This window comes from Jaculus jaculus, chromosome 1 (assembly GCF_020740685.1).
Source record: "Jaculus jaculus isolate mJacJac1 chromosome 1, mJacJac1.mat.Y.cur, whole genome shotgun sequence".
Lineage (NCBI taxonomy): Eukaryota > Metazoa > Chordata > Mammalia > Rodentia > Dipodidae > Jaculus > Jaculus jaculus.
Window position 1 is genome coordinate 83,021,977 of NC_059102.1, and position 15,358 is coordinate 83,037,334.

A 15,358-nucleotide genomic window follows, 5' to 3' on the forward strand; every position below is an offset into this window, starting at 1 on the left:
CTTGGGACACTGTTCAGAAATAGTCTCTCACCTGTGGCACTGAAAGATTTGGAGGTTCGTGGCTGTCCCTCAGGATAAATTCAAAAGAATCCTCAAAGATTTCTCCACCAAAATGACGGTAATAAATGATTCCATTAAATAGATCCTTCTGAAGGAAGCCAGGGACAGGATAGCCTGTTGTGTGCAGAAAACACCACATCCATTTAGGTGTTGGGGCACAAAGATAAGAGACTCATCCCTAAAAGTCTTAAATACTCTTATATGCCATAAATACTCTTAACAGAGCCTATATCACAGAGAAGAGTATAATTGCTACCTGTCTTAATATGTAGAAGGTTAACATTAGAAAAATCTTTCAAGAACACAAAGGAATACCACTTATTTGATACCCATTGTCAAATACCTGGCCTGCCTATTTTAAGAAATATACAAATATTATTCATGAGATTACTTCATTAACCTTCGAGGATGGACCAAATGTGTCTTTTCAGATTTATTTATTCTAGCACCTTCTACAGCCAATTCAACTTTTTATAATGTAATGGCTATATTGGGGTCAGCTCTAGAACTTTCCAGATGTACAACCTTGGGTATATTGACTTCTTAATTTATCTGAGTTTCAAACTTTCTCTGTTTAAAATAAAAATAATAGCTGGGCGTGGTGGCACACGCCTTTAATCCCAGCACTTGGGAGGCAGAGGTAGGAGGATTGCTGTGAGTTTGAGGCCACCCTGAGACTCCATAGTGAATTCCAGATCAACCTGGGCTTGAGTGCGACCCTACCTCAAAAAAACAAAAAAAAAAAAGTTAAAAAAATAAAAATAATAATAGCATTTTACTTCATAAGCACGATGTCTACTCTTATACTAAGTTGATACAAAACAAAGTTTTCTAAGTGAAAATCAATTTCATTCAAACAGTCTTCACCTAGCACTTACCTATCAGTCCTGGCCCTGGTTTCTTCATGATCTCCCCAGCCTGTGGAGATTTTGTGATATTGAAGAAGATGTAGTCATCACTGGAGTCCATGTCTGAAGCTCTCAGCATGGAGTCCTTGATCAAGGTGGTCTGCCCCTCCTCCAGTTCAATCACAACATTGGTTATGAGGAATGGGGGACTATCATCTTTGGGCAAGATGTTGATAGGAAATTTGTGTCGAGTGTTGTGCTGGCCATCAAATATCCTGAAGACTATAAAGTCTTTAGTGGAGTCACTGTCATCATGATGGTAGCGAACAACTCCAACCTGAAGGTCTGTCACCGTGAAGATAAACGCTTTCGCTCCTGATGGAGAGAGCCGAGGTGGAGCTGAGTGAGTGGGGGAGGAATCAGAGGCAGCAGCTGTAGAATTCATCATTACAGGACAGGGGCTCTGGAAAGTGGTGCTCACACAGAGGATCCCTGACTACCATGCCATTATGACTCATAAACTGTAATAAGCCAAACATATTGTAAGCCAAAAAATGCACCAAAAATGATCTGTGAGAATGATCTGTTCCAGATTCAACAATTTTTCTTCAAATTTCATTGTGTCATTTTTTCCTACTACTGTGTAGAATTCCACTGTGTAGATATACCACATCAGTGAACTTATCCAATCACAGAAAGATAACCACCACATAGTCTCACTCAACTACAGCACCCAACCTGAATCTACCCAAGATGCCAACATACCCAGCAAGCATCTTGAGTACCAGACAATAGGGTGGGTGGGGATGAAGGAGAGGGCAAAAGAGGGGTTGGGGGACACTAATCTAGACCCAAACAGCAATGGTACCATAAAACTATACATCCTAAAAGGCAGACCAAATGGTTGAACCTTCACCAGGCCCTTAGAGGGAATACCTGACTCACAAGGCACTGGAGAGGGTACAAGGAAGACTGGCCTTAATCTTCTACAGCTTCTCACTTTCTCTCTCTCTCCTCTCTAACTTTTTTATATTACTTATCTTTTTCTTCCTTCTCTTCATGGGCACTGACCTATAACTCCCAGTACCAGCAGGTGGCTATCATCCACAGTGAACTTTTGATCAGAGAGACCTACAAGGTTTCCTAAAAAAATGACATATTTCTGTCAGAGTACTTGATGACCCACCAAAGGTTAGTGGTAAGACCCTACTGCTGAAGACATCATATGTGGGTGACATGTAACATGGAGTGACATGGCTGCAAATTAGAAGAGAGTCAGTCCCCAGACAGACAGCATGTCTAGTGCTAACAGGTGCTACATGGGCAACTGGGGGGAAATGACCAATATCTGTCCAAGCAACTTGTGATCTGACCTACTTAGTAGCAAATAACATGTTGTGATGCTCACACAAGTGCAATAGTGGTGCACAGCCACTGTTCTTGATTTGGCTAACTGATCCATTCAATGGAATGGAACCCATAGCTGGAGCTGGGAAACAAGTCAGAACCATATCCAAAAATGAGTCTGCTCTCCATTATCAAGCTACCACCAATTGTGGGCTATAAGAGGGCCTATACCTATTAAATTTTCTATATAAAAAAATAAGGGTTATCCCATTTTTCTGGTGCTAACTTTACTCTCCACTGGAGAATCTGCTTCTCTTTTTCAGGTAGACATAGACTCTAAGGAGAGAACCACCCCATCATACCTCAAAAGGGCCCCAGCTGAAACTAAGAATAACTGGTGAAACAAGCAAAGGTGCTGTTTTCTAGGTGAACATGGTACTAGCACAAGGTTGAAGTTGATCAACACAGAGAACAATCAACTCCTACCAAATCAGATATCCAGAGTCACAGAGACTCCCAAGACCTCATCACTGAAGCAGACCTAAAATGAACCCAATATGGCTCAGGGAAATTTTGTGGAAGAGGGGGCAGAAGGAATGTCAGAGCCATACATTGGGTCATGATATGCAGAGACAATTCCTCCTACCCATAGCGGAAGGCTAACTCCACAATGCATGACCCATATACCTCAACAAGGAGGAGCCAAGGGGAGGACTGGGAGGAGTCTAACAATGGTGCCAACTTGACTGCATTTACTGACTGCAAAACTAATTAATAAAATAAAAATAAAAAATTCTGAGTTGGGGCTGGAGAGATGGCTTAGTTGTTAGGCGCTTGCCTGTGAAGCCTAAGCATCCTAGTTGGAGGCTCGATCCTTAGTGTTGACAAGGGTGGCTCACCATTACAAAGGGGTATTTGATACATATTTGTTGTATCATCACCACCTTGTGGTCAAATGCATGCCTGATAAATTTGGATTGTGAGTCAGGGCTATATTTCTTAGAGTTGGAAAGTGTTTATTGTTTCACACATTATAAAAATAATGATTAGAATAAACTATTTCCTAAAAAAAATGCACTAAAGCCCAGTGTAGTGGGCCACACCTTTAATCTCAGTACTTGGAAGCTAGAAGTAGGAAAATCACCATGAGTTTGAGGCCAACCTGGACTACAAAGAGTTTCAGGTCAGCCTGTACTAAAGTGAGATATTGCCTCAAAACAAAAACAAAACAAACAAAAACAAAAAATAGCAAATGTATTGAGTAGCCCCCATGACCTCTTCATAGAGTCAAAAAATCCTAAGTCCAAGACTGTCTATAGTGCCATGTATGGTGGTGCACACCTTTAATCCCAGCACTTGGGAGGCAGAAGTAAAAGGATCACCATGAGTTCAAGGCCACCCTGAGACCGCAGAGTGAATTCCAGGTCAGCCTGAGCTAGAGTGAGACCCTACCTCAAAAAAACAAAACAAGAGGACTGTCTATAGATGTTCAATTTAGTGGGTTCTGGGACACTGTATCTAGTTTTGAATACTAGCTCTAACACTTATTCACTGTGGGGACTTGAGAAAGATATTTGAGACTTGTCTGTAAAACAGGGAAAACAATACTGCTATGGTTATATTTAGGCATCAACCAATCTCCGAGATACTAGATAGAAGTTAAAATATTATCTCTGGCAAGGGAGACGGTTCAGTGATTCAGAGCAACTGCCACTTAAGCATGAGGGTATTGGAGGGCCTGAAACCATACCAGTTCAATTAACCAGAATCCGAGTAAAAAGCTGGGTGTGGCCATGCACATCTGTAACCCGAGTCAGTGGGGAGGAAAGGGGAAGCAGAACCACTGGGGCTCACTAACAGAAAACAGCTCCAGGTTGAGGAAGAAACTGTCTCAAAGGAGTAGGCATACCTGGATGAGCAATAGAGAAGAGATACCCAAAGTTCTCCTCCAGCCTACCTATGCATACACATGATGTATATCTGCATATACACATACATGCACTATAATACATACCACACATACTCTACACACATGCACACATACATACGTGCAAAAAAATAAATACTATGTCTAAGTGGCTCTGAGAGACAGTATTTCTAGAAGAGAGTAGAATTTGAATGGATAGAATGAGTAAAGACCTGCCCTCTCCAAGATGAGTGGGCATCATCCAATCTGGTAAGGACTTGAACAGGACAAAAAGAGAAAGGAAGCATGAATGCTTATATTTCATTCGTGAACTGAGTCATCATCTTCCCCCTCACTCAGACTTTGGAGCTACTGCTTCTCAGACCTTCGGAAGCATTGGCCACTACCATATCTCTGACCTAATCCTCCACCCCAAATAACCATGCCTTACTTCTCAGGCCTTTGCCCTTGGACTAGACTAGGACTTATTCTGGCAGCAATCCTCATTCTCAGGCTTTGGCATAAGACCTTATAAGCTTTTCTGGTCACAGAGATGGACACCTTCAAAGAACATATCATGAGAAGCTCCATAATTACACAAACCAATTCATAGAACAAAGCTCCCCATTATATATATTTGCATGCATCCTACTGGTTTTCTTTCTCTGGTGAATCCTAACGAGATATACATATGGCAACATGAGAACTGTTCTGTTTACTGTGATCATCCTGCATGACAGCAGTTCTCTAAGGAGTAATCCTGAACTGGCAGCATCAGAATCCTCTGGGAAGTTATTAATTCATTCAGCTTCTCACCCTCTGATCTGAACCTACTGGGTCAGAATGCCAGTCACCATGAAGATGAGCCTTTCCCACCAGGTAGACAGAACAGACTGAGTGGGGGAGGAAGAAGAGGCAGTGGCTGTAGAATGCATCATAACAGGACAGGACGGGGGCTCTGGAAAGGGAGGCTGACACAGAGGATCCCTGACTTACCATGGGGTTATGACTCACATTGTCCAGAGCATACTGAATGTTTGAGAAGCACTGGCTTAAGGATCAAGAGCTAGAGCTCTAATAGCAAGTAGACAAGTACAAATCTGAGCTCTGATATTTTCTAGGTATAATCTTAGGCAAGTCAAGTTCTCAAAGTCTCTTATTTCTTGTTTATAAAATGAAAGTAATAATATCTAATTTCATAAAATTAATATAAAAATGAGATAACATGCATAGAGTGATTGACATGGTATCTGGTATAAAGTAAGTGGCTATGGAATGTTAGCACTATTTTCTACCTTTTCAGATCCTAGAACATCATTGCATTATGGGCTATAATACCAATTTCCATTTTGGCAGTCTTAAGAAACATTGCTTCATTTCATGCACAGATTATTAAAATTGTTGATGACAAGCAGATGCTTTTATTTGCCTTATACAGTGAGGTTATGTTAAAGCCTTCAGAAGAGTAAATGATTATCCACTTGCACAACAATAGACAGTATTTCCTTGCCCAATAACTACTTCCCATTTCTTCCTCACCACTAGCATTGTAGTTTCATTTGGCCTGGCAATGTAAGGATTCAAAAATATTCAGATTCCCAGACTCCGCCATGCCACGAGGCTGTACATGATATATAGAATACTAAGGAAATATAACTGGACAGTGGGCTCCTCCAGTAACTTGTTAGACAGTAAAATTAGATGTCATGACTTCTCTCATCATCTCTCCCATCTTTTCCAGGCTCAAAAGCATGAAGAAAATAAAGAAAATAACACTAATCATTATAGCACTACACTCTGTTGCTTTTCCATGTAACCTAACCCCCACCTTACTGGCATATCAGATTTAAACTGGCATCTCAGTGTCCCAGCACTGGCCAAAAGAATTTATCATGTTATTGTCTTTTTAATTTTAGAATTCCCTAATTGCTAACAATGATAAATGAATACTCTCTTTTTGCTTTATAGTTAAGCAAACTAAGAGAATAATTAAATCCTCTGAGCTCATTACCAGGAACAGATTATCATGAAGTATGAATATTATTTTTACTAGGACTATTACCCTCTTAACTACCATCCTTATAATTCCATAATCATTTCTTTTACAGTATGGCAACTAATAACATCATTACTGAAGTGTTACAAAAAACAAGGTTTCTTTCTGATTTTCAATATATTTCTTGAAAGCCAAGAAATGAGAGGGAAATATATTGCCCTCCATCTGGGAGAAAGATAATAAGTCATAGCTCATATCTAGAAGGAACACTATATGCATGCAGAGAGAAAACCCGAGGTGTGAGCAATGAACCAAGCACTTATCATGTGGTCAAACACTGATTGGAACATCCTGCAAAAAAAGTTCATGGTCTCAAAGTCTCCATTTTCTGGCTATGGCAATTTCAGTGAGAAATGGAGTCCAAGAGACATTGCACATGTCCTGTTAACTATGCTTTGCTTTTGAAGAAGAATACTTTCTGGGCTCTCGCCTCAGTTGTGCAGGTTTACCATTCACCTCTTACAGTAAGTCGTCCATGCTGAAGGCCATCAACAATGACTAACTGGACAGCACCAATGTTATCATTGTCAACAATCTGAAACTGTTCCCAGGTGATGGCCCGAGACTGCCCCTCTAGGAGATTCAGACCTACAAGAAAATACGGAATTGTTATGCAAGGTTCTGTGGCATCCAACACAGCTGTATAGGGAAAGGTTAATGAATTTTTACTCACGAAACTACCTGAAAATTGTGTCTTCTAACACTTTTCATTAAACTTGAATATAGCTTGTATTTATAATAATACATTACCTTTTTAAGTTTTTATTTATTGGTTTGTTTATAAAGAGAGAGAGAAAATGGGCATGTCAGGGCCTTTAGCCATAGCAAATGAACTCCAGATGCATGTACTACCATGTGCGCCTGGCTTATGTGGGTTCAGGGGAATTGAACCTGGGTTCTTAGGCTTTGCAGACAAGCCTAAGAAGCCATCTCTACAGCCTTACTTTACTTTTAATATGGTTAAATCCAATCTGACAACTGATTCCTTAGGTTGTATTCTTAAGAACTGTTATGGTGTCTGAAAATAAATATTGAAGAAAGGAACAGAAATCATGTTCACAGGAGTCTCCAGTTTAAACATGTCCACAGGGAACTTTTCAAAGGTTATACATAATTTATAAGAAAATCATATCTCATAGGATAGAGGATGTTTTATGTACTTACACCGAGCTACTGTTCCTGACAATATATTATGATGTTAGTAGTTGGCATTTTGAAAAAAATATGCAGTTTGAGAGATGACTCAGCAATTAACGTCATTTGCTTGCAAAGCCTGAAGGCCAAAGTTTGATTCCCCAATACCCATATAATGCCAGATGCACAAAGTGGCACATACATCTGGAGTTTGTTTATACTGGCAGGAGGTCCTGGCATACCCATATTCACTCTGTCTCTCTCTGTCTACCTCATTGTTTCTCTTTCTCTCTCTCTTTCTCAAATAAATAAATATTTTTTTTCAGAAAGATGTGCTTTAGATTAAACTTTAATTAGAAAGGGACTTCTATAGCTAAAGGATTAAAATGAAACCTTTCCCTTGGACCAAATGTGCCAGAGGACATCTGCTGAGGTTTGTTCACTGGTCAGAGCAAGAAGAATATAGATTCTGGACAAAACCCTGACCAGGGCAAGGAGCTGTAGTGGCATCAAGCATTCTCATCACCAGGCAGAGCTGGGAATTCATAGATGACTCACTACACCCCCATCCCACCTCAAACCATTTTCAGACACAGCAGTTACGTTCTGGAGACAGCAGCTCAATAGCAGTCCCTACATATCACTGAAAAGCTGTGGCCAGCTCAACCATGTCACCAGCTATAGTTCAGATTGTGAATGTCACCCAAGGGTCCACGTGTTAAATGGCTAAACTCCGGAGTGGCAGTATTGAGACATCATCGTACCTATAGGAGGTGGAGTCTAGGAGGAGGCCTTTAGGTCTTAGGGGCCTGTTCTTCATGGAGACCATGGAACCCTGGTCTCTTCCTCTTCCTTGTTCTTTTTGCTTCCTAGACTTAAGGTGAGTAGTTGTGGTTGAGCATACGTCCCCACCATGATGTGTTACAGGTCCAAAGCAATGGGGCCAACTACTGGGGGACTAGAACCTCCAAAAAGTATGAGACTAAATCTTTTCTCTTTATAAGTTGATTATCTCAGGTATTTGTTGTAAAGACAGAAAAATAACACACTGCCTTTCCTCTTGCTCTTCTTTTTAATACAAGAGTAGTACATTAAATCCACCACATGGTCTAGTTTCTAGGGAAATTTGGTTAAGACATGCAATGGCTGAATGAAATAAAGACAGTCTGGTTGGAAAGAAGAAAGGGAGAGAGGGTAAGAGAAAAGGAGGGAGGAAAGAGGGAAGGAGGAAAGCAGAGGGTAATAAGTTCCTTTATTTCTATCATTAGCCCCCAAACAGAGGTGGAGAGTACAACACAAAGCCAGTGCTACAAGTCAAGGTGGAAAATTTAAATCAAACTCAGATGTCCCCTTTATACAATCACCATCATTACTTAAAAGCATGGTTTAATATTTCTGATGGGATTAGTGAAAAAGGAAAAAGGTTCATTTGACATTGAATCTAAATATATCTATCACATTATAAGTCCACTTATAATTGAGAGATTTGGCAAAGTCTTTTCCTTTTCTTTCTTTTTTTGTTGTTGTTTGTTTATTTGCCTTTTTAGGGTCTCACTCTGGCCCAAGTTGACATGGAATTCACTATGTAGTTCCAGGCTGGACTCAAACTCATAGTGATCCTCTTAGCTCTACCTCCCAAGTGCTAGGATTAAAGGCAAGTGCCACCATGCCTGGCTGGCTGCCTTTTCCTTTTTTAAGCTGATTAAGTTCTTATTTCTATATTTTGTTTCTATGCAATCCATCATAACAATAAGATGATGGATTGCAAGCTACCCGGCCTTGATCCCATAGCTTGGAACAATTTGAGGTGGAGACCTTTTCTCACTTAGTCCAAAGACAGCTAAATATCACAAGTAGTCACTTTTTTCTTTTCTTTTCTTTTCTTTTCTTTTCTTTTCTTTTTTTTTGCTTCATTCAGTTTAAATATGCCATCTTAGCTTCTTTCCCACAGGGGAAAGAATGTGGCTTCAGGACCAAGAATGCTGGATTTCTCTTTCTCCCCTAGCTACTAGGAAAAAGCAAAAAAGAAATAAGTCTAATGTTCTTGATCTATCTGGGTTTCAACTACCTCATGTGTGAAATGAAATAAAACTTCCCTTCTTTCCTTAGTCCTCCACTCTCTGGGCTTCCCTCAAGATGCTGCTGCCTGAGGACCCATAGGCACCTCACCTGTATTCCAGGATACCCGGGGGGCATTTGTGTCTGCTGTTCTGATGGAGATGTGGACTGTGATGGGAGCACTCTTCGCAAAGAAGAAGTCCCACACTTCCAGCTCCACCTGAAAACAGACAGACAGATGCACGTAAGCCACAAATTCAAGTTGAAAGTACCATCAGTTCTGGGCAATATGCAACACAGAAAAAGGAATAGGGGGAAAATGGATACAAGTTTCTGCTCTTTCCAGATGGCTAATCTTATTTTAAAAACTTGTTTTTATGACCAGTTTGAAGGGTTCATATTATATTAATCATTTATTTTATGTGTACATGTCAATTTAAAAAAAAAAAAACAAAATTACCAAGTTGAACAACTATTCCACAAATAAGTTTTAAGGTTTTTTGGTTACTCACAAAGGTGATGCTCAGTACTGTTAATTCTCCACACCACTCAGGCACCCAGGTATAAGTTATTCACATCAGTCTCAATATAGTACCCTTTTCGGAAATTTTATTTAAATGAAATCTTATGTTATTTCCATACCAAGGCAATTTCAATCATTTGACTAAGAATGTTCATGTGAAAGGGGTGGTATTTCTGCTTTAGGAAGTAAATAATTTTTGATAGGTCAGTCATTTAATTCTTAGGCATTCTATTTGGTTAACCTCTTAGGCCTCATATGAAAGACAGCCCCACCCCATACCTAGTAACTAAGCAGCTCATATACAGCAGTGGCACCATTTAAGAAAGCCTAATCAAGACATCTAACCCACTAGGTTTCTTTTTGTTTATTTTTTTTTAATTTTTTTGTTTTATTTATTTATTTGAGAGGGACAGACAGAGAGAGAATGAGGCCGATAGAGAGAGAAAGAGAGGATGGGCATGCCAGGGCCTCCAGCCACTGCAAACGAACCCCAGACACATGTGCCCCCTTGTGCATCTGGCTAATGTGGGTCCTGGGGAATCGAGCCTCGAACCAGGGTCCTTAGGCTTCACAGGCAAGCGCTTAACTGATAAGCCATCTCTCCAGCCCTAAGTTTCTTTTTAAATATTGAGATTTTATTTTGTTCTCATGCAATCCATAACTAATAGGTAGAGGCTATATGATAAGATCTGAGATCTATTACATGCTATGGATACACTATATGAGATATTGAGAAAATTGAAGAACGTAGCATTGAGTTGAGAGGAAAGAGAAATAATCAATTTAGCCATAAATACCGCATAACAAAAAAAAAAAAAAACAGATTCAAGGGTGACAAAGTAACAAACCGAGGCTGAAGATAAAACAGAACAGGAAGTGCCTTCTTTGGAGGTATAACATAAATATTGGGCTTTGCTTTTAGCCCATGAAGTTGAAAATTACATAATTTCCACTGAGAAAATCCTGTTACTTTCTCACAACAGGAACAAAAAAAAAACCCATGTATCTGGACAGGTTATGCTTTAATATTGCCTCATACAGTGCCAGGAAATATGCACAGAAAGTAGCCATAATGCCTGAGCTGTGTAAGCTCAAGGTAAAACCAGATGTATGGTGAGAAATGAATTCCTAAGGAGGAGGGAATATGAGGTGAGGGAGGGACAGGGAAACCGTATCATGTGTTCTTGTGATGGGAGAAAAGAAAGCCAAGGGCAGAGCACAGCATTTACAGACTGAAGACTTTTGACTTCCCTTGGCCTAAATGCTAAAAATACCTAGCTTTAGTGGAGGACAATTTGGTAACCACAAGGGCGCTTGTTTTCCTTAATAAACCCTTCTTGCGTTCACTGAAGTTTTTCATCCACTTGACTGGACTGGCTGGGAGGTCTTGAACAATGTGAAGTATTATTATGCGCAAGACTGTTGCCAGCTGTCTTCCACTCCCATGGAATACAAAACAGGAGAAGAGGGGCTAAACCCACAGCAAAAGAGATATGGAACACATAGAAAGAGGACTTCCCTCTTGCAAAGTACAAAATGATCAAACAGAATTATGGAATATCCTTTTCTGAGTTGGTATTATTAATAGGAAGTAGGAAAGTAGAAGAAAGAGGAGAGTAAGAGAAGGTAATTGGGAGGTGGGTATAATTCCAGAAAAAAGCATGCATGTATGGAAATGTTACAGTGAGACCCACTGAGATGTACAATAAATGATCATTAACAATTATAATACATTTTTATTAAGTACTCTATAAAAAGAAAGAATAAAAGAGGGTGTGGTGGTTTGATTCAGATGTCCCCCATAAACTTAGGTGTTCTGAATGCTAGGTTCCCAGCTGACAGATATTTGGGAATTAACGTCTCCTCGAGACAGTGTATTGTTGGGGGCGGGCTTATAGGTATCATAGCCAGTGTCCCCTTGCCAGTGTTTGGCACACTCTCCTGTTGCTATTGTCCACCTTATGTTGGCCTGGGGGTGATGTCCACCCTCTGCTCATGCCATAATTTTCCCCTACCATCATGGAGCTTCCCTTTGAGTCTATAAGCCAAAATAAACATTTTTTCCTACTAGCTGCTCTTGGTTGGGTATTTTCTGGCAGCAATGTGAACCTTACTAGAACAGAGGGTATTATCAAAAACTCATGAACAAATTCTCCTCTAACTTCAGTGGTTTGTGCAGTACAAGAAGGCTGTCAGAAACACCAAAGTTCTCCAATTGGAGAGTATCAAGCCAAAAGTGGCCCTAAATGGCTGGTTCACTATATGTTGCAATTTATATTATGTTTTCCACATTCAACCTTCTGCATGGTGGCCATCAGCTGGAGCTCACTCAGGTAACCACCTTTCTTCAGTTTGCCAGACCAGTGTCTCTCTTGTAGCTGATGTGCATTACCTGCCTGGTTCCTCCTAAAGGTAGATAACATACTGACTTGCAGTGAGCGATTCTCTTCTGAGAAAAACACCTGCCAACAGACCTGAGGAAGGATGGGCATGGGCTCTCTAATGCATCTGTGAATGCCATCCAGGCTAGAAGCTTCCGCTCTCCCTCTTACCTCATATTGTCTCCTCTCAGAATGGCTGTTGTTCGGTGGCTGGTAGACAATCTGCATATCATTGAGGTCTTTCCAGGTGAATGAGGAGATGGGTCTGGTGTGATCTAGCAGGTGAGTCATGTAGCCCTGCAGTGGGGCTTTAGTGATGTTGAACACCAGCAAGGGTTTGGGGGTCTCGTCCTCCTCACAGTCCAGAACTGAGGTAGTCAGGGAGGTCAGGATGAACTGGTCCACTTCCAGAGTAAACATAGCCATGAATGCAGCCCTTGGGATCTGGTTTGGAATGCCAGTTCTGATATAGACAGGCAACCACGCACTCTCTGACTTTTGAAGGATAAAGAAAATTAAAGGGAGGCAATACTGTTAATGACGCCATGGTGGACAAGGTTAATGGCATGACATGCAATGAAGCTGCAGCCAAGAGAATGGTCCAGCTATTACCACCAACTACACATTAGCTCCTCCAGATATTCTTGTTCAGTTATTCCAGGGAAAGGAATAGAAAATTTCTACTTTTAGAGCTATCATTAACTCTAATATGCAGATAGGGCTTCGAAGGGGGCACTTATTGTCATATCAGAAAGAACTATGCTTTTGACTGCATCTCCAGCACTTGTAATTTGTATGACTTTAGACAAATTCATTAATTCCTGTATATCAGGTTCTCCCACTTATAAATACAGACTCTAGACTCCCACGTATATCCAAGGAGTAGATGAAACAGTGAAAGTAAAGGGGTTGGCAGCATCTGGTACACACACCACCTACCTCCTCTGACCACCATGCCCACCTCCAGCCATGTGATTTCAAAGAGAGCAGGGGGAGAAGGGAGGAAAAGGTCTTGATAATTATGCACGTGTTCAATTGACAGAAAATTGTTCAGTTATCTAACAGACAGAGCAAGAGTGACCACTCAGACTAGTAATGCATCTTCCACAAATGAGAGATCTGTGAGTAAGAGGCCTTCCAAAACCCATGAAATGGGATCATGGCATATGAAGGCCTGGAAATGGCTATGGGAAGGGAAGATCCTCAGAGCAGTAGACTGTGGCTCACAGAGGACTGGTCTGTCCCACGGTTGAGAGAACAAGACACAGTGATAAAGGTCACATTGATCCCATACTGTGGAACCCTGGACACTGGGCTAGAAGTGGTCGGTAAACAGAATGTTTCAAAACCAATTCTTACTTGATGGAAACTGAAGTTCCAAAAACAATGGATGTCAGATTTTAAAGTGAAGGGGACAGAAGTTGTATTCAAAATTTACATGGGTCTCTTGATTTCAGACTCTAGAAAACTTTCATTCACTATAGAAATACAAAAATGTTGAGAGAGATAAGATATTTATGTGGAGGGAAGGGTGCTGTGCTGCCCTCCAAAGCAGACACCCTCAAGTTGGGAAGGTTGAGTAATGCCCATCCCTGTCTCAGGTATCAGGAAAGAAGCTTCCTTAGACAGCCTGACAATGTTTCCCAGGTGCAGCATTCAGAGCCTGCCTGTGGGTTCATACCTGAGGAAGCTAGATATCTACAGGAAGTTTAATGGAGGCCAACCTTTCCTTGATACTAACAAGTCTAAAATTTCCATTTATAGATGAAAAGATACTTAGGAATTAAGAAACTTGTTTAGATGTAGCAGCAAGGGACATGTGAGTGCTCTGGGACATGGATCATATATGACAGAGGACTACTCTGGGGTCATTCTGGACTTTAGCCCATGAGAAATAGCTTTCAGAGGCTGAAAGTCTAGCAGTATAAAGCTGGACAGAGAGATTATGTCTGAAGGGGCTACAGGAGAGATGGAAGGTGGTCTCTTGTCTAGAAATGCACTCTCCCAAGCCAGAGAAAGAGGTCCCAGGACACAGCTTTCCAAAGAAACCATGAAATTGCCCCTGAGACAACAAAGCAGCTTGGACCATCTGCCAGGCTCAGAAAGCATGAAATCATATTCCATCAGTGCCTGAGCAAATAAGACCTCTCTCCAGCACACCGCCCCAGTCTGAAAGTTCAAAAAGTAGCCAGCGAAGCCCAGAAGAAGAGAGAGGTGCCCAAGAATCAGAGGAGACAGTCCAGCTTTCCCACTGGCTGGTAACAGAAGAGGAATATACCGTAACACACTGGAAACTACATTATCTGTTCATCACATGCCATTGGAAAAAATTGTCCAAAGATACATAATTTTATGATTTCAAATGGCTAGTATTAAATACTGAACCCTATTAAATTGAGATAAATGTAAATATGTTATTTCAAATATATCAAAATGGATTCGGAGGTCAAGAGTGTTTACTTAAAAGGTAGAAGATATAATAAATGATGAGGTATGATAACCACATACTAGAACTGAAATTGCAAGTGATATAAACAAGGCCTGAGAGCTACCAGGAGAAAGGATTGGATCAATCTTCATTATACAAAGAAAGAAATAAAGGGAGCCTATTGCAAACTGGAGAGATGGCTTAGTGGTTAAGCACTTGCCTGTGTAGCCTAGGGACCCCGGTTAGAGGCTCAATTCCCCAGGACCCACGTTAGCCAGATGCACAAGAGGGCACATGCATCTGGAATTCATTTGCAGTGGCTGGAAGCCCTGGCGTGCCCATTCTCTCTCTCTCTCTCTGCCTTCCTCGCTCTGTCACTCTCAAATAAATAAATAAATTAATAATGAACAAAAATTTTAAAACTTAAATAAAGAAAAATCAAACTGCCCAGTAAGCACTTCTCTTAATATCCATACCCTTATATTAATGCTACTCTCACTTTGGGTAGAAAATCTTCTCTTTTCAGATTAAAAAGGACACTAAAAAGACAGTGACCTTGGGACGACTCAGAAGGTATCATGGTGCTGGAAAGAAGTGACTAGAGTACTGAGTAACAT

The 15,358-nt window shown here is 40.7% G+C and overlaps 1 protein-coding gene across 10 annotated transcripts in view; it reads right to left on the bottom strand.

Moving 5' to 3' along the window:
* Positions 1–15,358, bottom strand: part of Frem1 (FRAS1 related extracellular matrix 1) — a 181,176-nt gene that overhangs the window by 126,144 nt on the left and 39,674 nt on the right. For all 10 annotated transcript variants that reach the window (XM_045154007.1, XM_045154003.1, XM_045154014.1 and 7 more), the window contains exons 6-10: positions 12,485–12,808; positions 9,521–9,629; positions 6,674–6,805; positions 939–1,283; positions 32–174 (exon numbers count right to left, since the gene is read on the bottom strand). In XM_045154007.1, coding sequence (XP_045009942.1) covers positions 32–174; positions 939–1,283; positions 6,674–6,805; positions 9,521–9,629; positions 12,485–12,808 — 1,053 coding nt within the window. The remainder of the gene's footprint in view (positions 1–31; positions 175–938; positions 1,284–6,673; positions 6,806–9,520; positions 9,630–12,484; positions 12,809–15,358) is intronic.